Source organism: Nicotiana tabacum, chromosome 20 (assembly GCF_000715075.1).
Source record: "Nicotiana tabacum cultivar K326 chromosome 20, ASM71507v2, whole genome shotgun sequence".
Lineage (NCBI taxonomy): Eukaryota > Viridiplantae > Streptophyta > Magnoliopsida > Solanales > Solanaceae > Nicotiana > Nicotiana tabacum.
Genome location: NC_134099.1, coordinates 135,357,552 through 135,368,661, shown reverse-complemented (window position 1 = coordinate 135,368,661; position 11,110 = coordinate 135,357,552). Strand labels below are relative to the sequence as shown.

The 11,110-nt window shown below is 35.3% G+C and overlaps 1 protein-coding gene across 2 annotated transcripts; it reads right to left on the bottom strand.

The window, feature by feature from the left end:
- Positions 1-949: 949 nt before the first annotated feature.
- On the bottom strand, positions 950-10,094 carry LOC107809443 (V-type proton ATPase catalytic subunit A). Of its 2 annotated transcripts, none has more exons than XM_016634079.2 (20): positions 9,737-10,094; positions 8,839-8,965; positions 8,634-8,689; positions 8,478-8,534; positions 8,232-8,343; positions 8,102-8,139; positions 7,895-7,996; positions 7,199-7,255; positions 7,022-7,093; positions 6,802-6,903; positions 6,624-6,686; positions 6,414-6,546; positions 5,859-5,965; positions 3,413-3,607; positions 3,245-3,331; positions 3,056-3,160; positions 2,123-2,220; positions 1,962-2,040; positions 1,615-1,703; positions 950-1,472 (listed from the first exon to the last, which is right to left on the bottom strand). In XM_016634079.2, the coding sequence occupies exons 1-20, from the start codon at positions 9,812-9,814 to the stop codon at positions 1,358-1,360; spliced, it is 1,872 nt and encodes a 623-aa protein (XP_016489565.1). In that variant the 5' UTR covers positions 9,815-10,094; the 3' UTR covers positions 950-1,357. The 2 variants fall into 2 exon arrangements, with proteins under 2 accessions (XP_016489565.1, XP_075097067.1); XM_075240966.1 differs by having other exon boundaries at positions 8,634-8,718; positions 8,803-8,965; positions 9,737-9,973.
- Positions 10,095-11,110: the final 1,016 nt, after the last annotated feature.

Genomic DNA, 11,110 nt, shown 5'->3' with positions numbered 1-11,110 from the left:
AATGTATGATTATGTTGATGAATTCCTGCTCTAAATTTAATAAACACATGTAAATAGTCTTAACAAAATTAGAAAAAATCTAAAGAAATATATATTTCAACAAAACCTGCAATCAAAGCATAATGACTATATATTTATCTTCGCCCCAAATGTTCAAACGTAGGATTGTTTGTTCAGATTTATAAATACTTCCTTAGAAGTAGAAATGAAAATAAAATTATAATAAAATCTAACTTGCACTCACTAATTAAATATTTCGCTTTACTCAATCAAGTACTCACAATTACATACCAAAATTTGAATCTCGTAGTCTCGGAAGATAACAATAAAAGAAATAAATACAAGAAAATATTGAATGAGACTAAAGGTATAACACCACAATGACAAAAAAAAATATATTTATTCAGTAAAATTACAATACCTCTAACTTACAATTGAATGTTAGTCCACACAAGAATTTATTACGTATATTTACATATTTGTACAATAATAACAAATTGTATAAATGTGTAATAAAAGGGTAAAATGGTCGATCAATATTTGAAGGAGATTTTAGTAAAATAACTTCCACTAAAAGCCTTCGCACTCTGATATGATATGATGATGATTAATATTATATATTCGAGTGGTTCAGTTACATCCAGTGGCAAAGCCATGTTTGCCGAAGGGAATCAACGGCATGAAATTCTTACCTCCGCCACCGGTTAAATATGATGATTCTATAGAGCTACTTAGCTGGTAATAGAACTAAAATGCATAGTCTAAACTCTAAACTACTTGTGACCACTATTCGATGTCCTTAGATCCTAAGCTTTGATAAACGTTGTAAATTCAAATTTAACACAATAATTCTTGACTTATCGTAATTGTTGTCCTTCCACTGTCTAATTGAGATGTTGAGAAAACCAACTATACACTGAAAAAACATAAAACAAATGGAGACCAGCAATTTCAAGAGAGGTGCCTCGAGACCTTATTATTAATTATTGCACATAAGTTCAATAAATTAAAGAACAAACATTGTACCCAAGTGATATCGCTTAGGTATAAATTCTCAATCACAAACTTTATTCTTCAAATCTGATGATAAAATCAAAACTCAAGATAAATACACCTAATGACCCTGTCATTCGCCATGCTACTGGATAAATAGAGATACAGCAACCACATAAAAGACTGAGCAAACACGCATTTTTCCACCATGATTTCTCCAGATTTCAGGGATCCAGACGTGCATTACGGAAGACTGCACACAACTCACTTGATGTGTTCTTACATTGTAGAAGACTACAGAATTATTTTCTGCTCACGAATTCGGTCGATTCCTCCAAAAATTGCACGTTTCAGCAAATAACAATTATCGAGTCTCATCCTCAAGGCTGCGGAAACCAGCAGTCAAATCATCATGAAGCTTCTTAAACTTGCCCACCAGAACGTCTTCGCCTTCTGCTGGATCCTCGAACTTTTGGGACCTGTGTGAAATGGAAGTGTAAAAAGCAGGAAAAATAGGGAAAGTACAGGCCAAGTATTGGACTGTCAGCATGGAGCGCAACTGCATCTGTAATATGATGATAGATATAGCAGAACAAAGTCCATGTCTAGGCAGTAACTTACACCAAACGGTAGAATAAATCTCCTAAACGGTGCTTAATCAGAGTGTAAGTAATTTTCTGTCCGTCCATACCAGCTCCTCGTTCAACAGCCTGTCCAAAGATGATAACAGAAGATGTTACAAGGAAATCCCAAGGTTCAAGTTTCTCTGGTTACTGGTCTAATGACAATTGTCCAAAAAGCTACCTTAGAATCTTGCTAAATATGACAAAAGGAGATGTAATTGCATAAAATAACATGAGTCATCAGTATAAAGAATTGAAATGCATCTGCAGAAAATAAAAAAAATGCACTCCGAAGGAAATAGAGAAGGAAAATCCTGATGCATTGAATGCCAAGACTATCATTACCTGGTTAGCCAAGTTATAGAAGTGGATAATGTTGCGCAACATCCAAACAGATTTGTAGAAAGGGCAGAACTTATCATATCTGTCATAAGACAAAAAAGTGAGACCATGCCAATCCTAATTCCTTCCAGAATAAGGTATCACAGTTTATTTCTATAACTTACGGTGTAAAAGCATTTTGTGCAAGGTAGTCCTCCCTTAAAAGCTTTGCAGTTTCCAAGGTAATCTTATCTGTTTCAGCTAAAGCATCCTTTCCGACAAGCTGCAGAAGGCAAGATCACCCAATTTAGGATGGATGTGTAGTTTCTTAGTTTTTAGGTAGTAATATGTCAGAATTGAATGCCAGTAATTCTCTTATAGAGCTAAAACAAATATCTTAATAACTTGAATATATATTTCAGTAGTAATAAATATGATAAAGAGTCGCGGACCAACCTTGGAAACCAGATACCTAATCAATTTCAGTGGGATATACTAGGAATTGATTGATTGAAGGAACCAGAAGGTAAACAATGAGTTCTAGAGTAATATTACAATGCCGTGTTTAGTAGTGCTGCATCTTTGTTGAATGTTCTTACTTTTGAATCCCTTTCTCTAATACCCTCCTACAAGTGTAAGTTGGTTCTTGGGTTTACGCGTGGATTACTTATTTTCTCTGTCTTTTTTTTTGGCGGGAGAAGATTGTAGAGTGGAATTAACATAGCTATATGTCAGGGACCAAAATTCACCCAGCTGTGTCATTCTACCCAATGTAACCAATTTCTTTTCCACCCAACACAATCCATCTAAGTATGAATTGCCTCCCTCACAACATGAAATATGAATTGCCTCCCTCACAACATGACTTTTAAGTCTGTTCTTCAAGGAATATGAACAAGGAAGACAGAGAGCAAAGGCTGGCAAATAGTTATTTGACCAATGGATGTTTCTGTGTCCATATCAGCAATAGTCAGACCAAATACAAGTGAAAAAGCTCCTTAAAACAAAAACAAGCCTAAAGGTAGTGCTACATCGACCCCACCATCCCCTTCTCCCAAGTAAATTAAATCGGGTGGCAATATCACATACAGCTCCAAAGAAAGCAAAAAACCACATACTTGAACAATTTCATTTAGGTCATCCTCCCTCTGCAGCACCTCACGGGCTTTTGTCCTTATGTCAATAAAATCAGCATCAAACTTCTCATAAAAGGACTCTAGTGCCTGGATATAAAAAAAATGTCAAGTCAATGAGAAGCAGTTTATCGCCAATGAGCACAAACAGCAACAACAACACCAACAACATACCCCAGAGTATTTCGAATAGGAAATAAGCCAATTTACAGAGGGAAAGTGTTTCCTTTGAGCCAATTTCTTATCCAGACCCCAGAAGACCTGCAAAAGAAAAATCCTTTAGAGAAGCTGGCAGAGGCAGGAACCAAAACTTCCAGTAATGACGATTGTGTTTTTACTTGCCTGAACAATACCGAGGGTTGCAGATGTAACAGGATCTGAGAAATCTCCTCCTGGAGGAGAAACAGCACCAACAATCGTCACACTACCAGTTCTCTCTGGTCCACCAAGACACTTAACTTTACCAGCACGCTCATAGAAAGAAGCCAAACGTGCTGCCAAATAAGCAGGATATCCACTGTCTGCAGGCATCTCAGCCTGAAAGGTGCATATTGTATCAACATACATGAAGACACCAAGAAAACAACTTCTCTCCACATTGGGGAAGTCTCGTTTACTCTATTGAAGGTTTTGATCCATAGCACGCCCCCACAAGTTGCCCCAATGGTTGAAACTGGACTCTTAATGGGGCAGCAACTTACATGTTAGTAAGCATATATGCTTAGAAATTTAAAAAGGGTGAATAGAGCACCCCAATGAAAATAAAAAGAAAAAGAGTTTCCTTCTCTATATAACCGACTAAGGTTAAAATGCATGATATAGAGAAGCTACACAGATACTCCAAGCTGCCACTTTCAAAAGGAAAAAAAGTCTAGGAAGTTGGAAAAAAAGTAATGAGACAAAGGCCAGGGCATGGCCACCGAACTTACCGAAAAGAAATTGAGAAGGAGAAAAGGAAAAGGAGATGCCACAAAGTTCCTTCCAATAAAGTATAAAGATTTTTCTTTTTGAAAATAATAAGAAAATTTATATACTTTGTTGGAAGGATAGATCTTTATACTTAAATCTCTCTAGCCTGCTCTAACCGCTAACCTTCAAGTCGAAAATACGCGCTTAGAAGAAGAAAATAAAAGTAAATCCCTTCACTTACTCTAGGAGCAAAGTTATCTGAATCTCACGCAAGATAGGAGTAAAAATTAATGACTAAAAGAAAGTCCAAAATTACTTTGAACACCGCAATACTAACTGCAAGTCCGCAATCACATACCAGTAACCTCTTTACGACTGCATTAATGGTACATTTTCACTAATGTCCAGTCAAATCCGTTTCATTTTGAATATAAAACAAAATCAGTTCTGCTTGCCACAATGATTTTACTGAGATTTGGATTTCACACAGATTTTAGTTTACAATGTCTGTCTGTGCATGGGGTGGGCAATATAACGAGTCAAGTACTGACAATGCGAAAAAATGATAAAAGAAACCTTAAAGCATCAGTTGCCGAGAATAGGAGAATATTTTAGCTGTTGCAACTAAGAGCATGTTTGGAAAGCCACCTTGGAAATGGATTTGGGTGTAATTGGGTGTAATTATACAATTTGGCATGTTTGTTTAGCCAAGTAATTACTTGGTCAACATGGAATTGGGCGTAATAGGAGGGGTGTAATTACACTCTCCAATTCTCAAGGGAGAGGTGAGAATTGGTGGTAACTATACTATGTAATTACAAGGTTGCTTTTTAGTTTCTTTCCTTTTGTTTTTATTTTAATTTATTTTCTTTATAACTTTTTATTTCTATTATTTTAATTTTTTAATTTTATTTTTACTTTTAAATTTCTTTTCAAATTTTTAAATATATTTTCTTTGTACATTATTTATTTTTTATTTCTCTATCTTTACTTCTTGTGATTCCATATAATTGTATATTTTATTTATTTTATTATTCTATTTTGAAACTACACCTCCTAGTATTAGAAATAATGAGTCATTAACAAACTTGGCATATAATGAGTGATGCAATTAAAGTGGAATTTCGTTGTTGAATGTGGTTATAAACTTATTATGTTTCCTAATCTTAAACTGTAGTGGAACTTACTATTATTATGCTGGAATTTGACATATGTTAAACTTTTTTTTTTAGAATTTTGAAATTGTCTTATATTCATAGTTTCAATTTACTTGTTTTAGTAGTATTGGCTCACATTGCATATTGTTCATGTCTTTAGTTAGAATTGATAGATTATTTTTGTCAAACATTTAAATAATGTTATGACATTATATTTATAAATATTAATTTATTTTATCAAACATGAATTCTATGATGTTCTTACAAAACGTATGTTTTTAGTTTTTGTAAGTATCTAAACTAAATATTATTAATTTGGAAAATATATAATTTTTTTTGAAATTTTATTTTAAGCATATGATTACTAATTAATGTATATTCACGAAAAAATATACATCTTAAATACCAAATATAATATCATTTATACTTATATAAATTTACAAGCATTTATTTATTATATTAACTTTTAAGTTTTGATAATTACTTTATTTAAAATTTAATCTAATTGTGTAATTACACTTGTGCAACCAAACAGTAAACTTGTAATTACACTATAACAAACAAACAGGTCTTTTTAATTACACAACTGTGTAATTACTAGGTTGTGTAATTACTACCCTAGTAATTACACCAATTCCAATTACCTGGTGGCTTTCTAAACTGGCCTTAAAGAAACGAAGAAGTTATCAGACTTGTTGCAATGGAAGGAACGGCATACTCACCAATCGACCTGAGATTTCACGTAAAGCTTCTGCCCAACGAGATGTCGAATCTGCCATCATACTGACATTGTAACCCATGTCTCTGAAGTATTCTGCTATAGTAATACCTGAAAATCATAAAGACACAAGCTGAAGAACTGCATTGGTGTATGAAGAAGAGCTTGCTTTTTTTAGAGAAGAAAAGGCATCAACGGAATATAAGATGACACTTTATATCGGAAGCGTAGGAAGCAGCACTCAGCAGAAAACATCTACATGAACATGAACATACAAAGAACAAAAAGAGGAACACTCTTTTATTTGGTATAATAAACAGGTGCCGGAGCAATTATGTTAGCTAGAATTCTAAAGCTAAGCAATTACACTTATTCTACTGGACATTTAGTCATTCTTTTTATCAAGAGCAAGAGAGGAAAGACATTTTACAGCAAGCATATATCATAATACAGGAAAATTACACGATGAGATAAGACCAATTGTAAATGGCAGAATCAAGGACCTTCTCCAAGGAATATTGACATAGTAGGAATATTAGAGAGTGAAGCAAGTACCGACCTGTATAGATAGAGGCCTCACGAGCAGCCACAGGCATGTTTGAAGTATTAGCCACAAGTGTGGTACGTTTCATGACAGACTCTTCACGCCCATCAGGCAGTGTCATTGTCAATTGAGGGAAATCCATAAGTACCTGAAATTAAGGGTCTTCTGCTATGTGACTCAATATAATAAGAAAGAGCTCGCAAATAGAGTGGAAAAACTCCATACCTCTGCCATTTCGTTTCCTCTTTCTCCACAACCAACATACACGACAGTGTCCGAGTTAGAGTACTGCATTCATTATTAAAACGAAACAATAACTTGAATAAGCTTCCTAAGGATCAGTTCTAATTTTTGGAAACTGGAATTAAGTAGGTAATCCAATGTGAATAAATATGAGACTCGCCTTGGAAAGAGCTTGACTAATCACTGTCTTCCCACAGCCAAAAGCACCAGGTATGGCACAGGTACCACCAAGCACTGAGGGGAACAGGGCATCCAGAACACGCTGACATGAAATAGAGCAGTTTTCTTTTAAGGGACACGAAATAGAGAAGTTAAAGCACAGATGTCTAAAATTCTCACATGAAACCCCAAAAGAGGCCTAATATCTAAGCAAGATTTACCTGTCCAGTAAGAAGAGGAGTATCAGCAGCTAACTTTGATGCAACAGGCCTAGGAGTACGCACAGGCCAAGTCTAAAGAGATGGGAACAAGTTAGTGTCAGTATCCACTGCTGAAACTGTGATACAAACAAAGCAAAAGCCAATCTATGGAACCCATGTAACTACAGTGTTATTGACCTGAAGCATAGTCACTTGCTTTTTGACGCCTTGAAACTCAAGCTCAAGAACAGTATCCTGCAAGCATAGGGGGGAAGAGAAAACAATGAAGTCCCCTGATATAATAGTCAATGCATTGCTTGCAATATCTTATCTTTTCCTTATTTGATCTCTGATACAGAAAAAGATGGTCCTACGGCAATCTTATCGTCTTTCGTTCTTTGATAAAAATTATATAACGTTCTTTTTAACAAAGGAATATACATCTTAACTACATGTTCTTACAAGCTATAAATCTTAACCATTAAAACAATGTAACATGAATAGTACATTGAGCAAGTCATACACTTGCTACCAAGCTTTAAAATGGGAAAAAATAAAGGAAAAGGCATTACTACTGGAGCCATCTAAACTGCAATCTAGGTTTGCTGTTCCGGAAATGGAGTAGATTTTCTATTTTCCTTTCCAAACAGTAAGTACAGGCCAATTGGTGGCATAATTTCACACGCTCAGGGAGGTGCCTAATTGCCATCAAAATGATTCAAGTTGGACCAGCTCTTAGACAGTCGAACCATAGCTTTATAAAAAAATTACTTCAGACCACTATGCACTACAATAGTAGAAAAATGGGTGGACCTCAAATAGAAGCTTAATGAGCCAACAATAACAGTAACACCAAATGTGTACTGATATTTAAAGCATAAATTGTTAACATACATTCAAAGAGTAGTGACCAGCTGGAGCAATGTAAGTAATCTTTCCCATGGCATCAGGAGGAAGAGCAACACGATGTTCCATTAAGGTGTTCTCAAAGACAGTCTGCCAAAAGAAAATTCACGTATATACTCAGATAACAATGATACTGGAATAGGGCTTTGGAAAAGGTTATCACAAATTTAGTTAAAAGAAGTTAAGTTCACTTACAGCATACAAATCTCCACCTGTTAAGAGATCTCCCTCACCTGGCACCATGATATTGATAATGAGCAGAGTCATCAATATTTTTCTAAGTTCAAGGTCCAAAATGTCATATAGTAAAAGGCTACAATTATACCTATTTTCTTAGGCTGAAATTCCCATAGTATATCCTTGTCCAAGGCCGGAACAGATACACCTCGAGGGATGTAGACATCACCAGACCTTTTTGCAATTGTCTTCAGAGGCCTCTGCATTATTGAGGGAGAAAACATATAAAAATCATGTAGCAGCTTTCTATTGATTGACGCTAATGGCTCTGATTTCACAACGCTTGGATTAAGAATTCATTTAAAAAATGAAAAGGACATTGTCAGATGATAACCTGAATACCATCGAAGATGTTTCCCAATATTCCAGGACCCAGCTCTACTGACAGGGGCTGTTATTTGAAACAGAACATGAAGATCTTGGAATTTTGAAATTTTAATTGACAGTTAAAGGAAAACAATTGAAGCTCAAAGAAAGAATTTCTTTTGACCTTGCGTGTACGTAGCACAGGATCATTCACCATCAGACCAGCTGTTTCTTCATAGACTGCAAGAAAGGCAATTTAACAAACAAATCTTGCTTTTAGTTTGAATCATGTGAAGTACGATACTTTAAAAGCTGGTCAATATCTCCTTTTTGCAAATAGCTTAGGAACAGGCAAAAGCAAGGAAGTAAGAAATTCAAGAGCAATATACCCTGAATTGTAGCAGAATCTCCTTCGAGCCTAATAATTTCACCAATGAGATTGTCATGTCCGACACGAACTAGTTCATACATGGCAGCCCCCGCCATTCCATCAGCAACAACCACTGGTCCAGACACCTGTTACGGAAGATGAATGACAACCTCATAAGTTCTACCAATAGCCCCTTTCGTAGTGGAGTGGGAGAGTAGACTTAACCAGTGCTAGGTGAATAGATCAGAGTCAAACCAACAAAGATAAGTATAATCATCTTAGTTGTACCCATCAGAAGGTAAATACACTCATAATAGAAGGTTTGAATTTGAACTTAATAATTAATCAACAAATCAAGCAGTGAAAAGACCAAGTATCTGCATACAAGCTAAGGCAAAAGCAGATATTATAATCAGTGACTAACACATGATTGAACTTTATAGGTTCGGGATTCTAGGAAAGCAACCTCAAGTGCTAATAATTGGGTTTGGAATTTAATATGTGTTCATATTTTGTGGATTTCTTAACACATATACATGGTATAGGTCAAAGCTAATGGGTTCGGCCGAACCCATATATTACACTCTAATTCCACCCCTGGACTGATCAATGAGAACAGCAACAATCAAATCAAAGTCGCAAGATGGTTAATTTTTATTTTTCATCTTTATTATCACGGGTAAGTTTAGTTGCTTTTAGTTGCCAGCTGCTTGACCGACGATCCACACTAAAAGCTTCTACACAAAGAGTAATCTAAAGAAAAGCTCAATACAAATAGAAAAGGTTAGGGCTTAATGAATCGTCCGGGTAAGTGAAGTCAAACCGATCCAATCATATCCAGTTTCCATCCGATTAAACAGAATAAATTAGATCTCAAAGTCAAAAAACAATTACAGATCTAGGGAAAAAGAGAATACCTTTCTGACATAGCCATACTCGCTTTCCTTCTCAGAATCCTCAAAAGTAGTCATCGGACCTCCGAAGAGTGACGGCATTGTGGGAGATTGATGCAAATAGACAGAAGTAAATCTGAATTGCAAAGATCTGATACCTCAGAATTGAAATCCCGCACACAGAGAAGTGAGATTGAGGTCAAAGCAGAAGCAGCGAGAGAGTAGATAGGCAATAATTGTTGGAGGAACCTTCACCTTGTAGTGATAGAACGAGGGAGGGCAGTAACTCTCGTGTTTGACTTCAATTTTTTGTAGATCCAGTTATATGTAGACACGTTCCGCATGTGTAGATCTACTTACATGATCTGGTTGCCTGCCCCTCGTGAATCTGGTCCTTACATGTGCAATTTAGTTTATTGTATTTTTATTATTTTGGCCAATTTCGTAGATAACCACTAAACTTAGGCAATTTTTTTATGGGATGCGAAAATATTAATTTCACACTTAACCTTCATAGATGTCCTAATACTTTTTATTTTTGTCCAAAGTAAATTCAAAACCACCTTATAAAGCATAACACCATTTTTACGGTATTAGGTGTTCCACGTGTGCATGTCATGTCAACACCATATTAGAAATATAATAAATTAATGATTTTTACTATTTTTTCTTCTTTCTTTTCATTCACGTATTTTTTTAAAAATTTTCTTCCATACCTACGACCAATTTCACTAAACCTAAAACTCTACTCCTGCTACAACCATTATTGTTATTTTCTTTATGTAAATGATTTTTTTCCCAATAACACTTTGTGTGTAAATTGTTATTCAAATATTTTAGCCTAAAACATAGCCCTGAAACTGATCTGGATAAGGTTAACCGCACGATTGCTTGTCATGTCCACAGTTTATGTCTAGTAACTGCCAATGTGTTTGGCATACTAACGCTCGTTACCATGTATATGCCAAGGGCCTAATCTAGTAGTCAACAATGCATCTAAGTGCATTTCTGCACCCTTTTTGACCAGCTTCTAAAATCTACTTATTTTAAAAAGTGCTTTTTACAAAAGTACTTTTGGTGAGAATCGGTTTTGTGTTTGGCTAATTAATTTGAAAAGCACTTTTAAGCAGTAATTAATGTTTGGCCAGGCTTTTGAAAACTGTTTCTAAGTATATTTTTTTCAAAAGTGCTTCTCAGAAAAGTGTTTTCGGAGAGAAGCTACATTTTTCTACTTCTCAAAATTGCTTTTGTTTCTCCTCAAAAGCACTTTTTTCCTTCTAAAAGTTTGTCCAAACACCTCAATTTTCGGCAAAAAACACTTTTTGCCAAAAAAATTGGTCAAACGGGCTATTAGGCTCAAACTTATGCACATGCTCATCTGCCATGGCCCATGCTCAT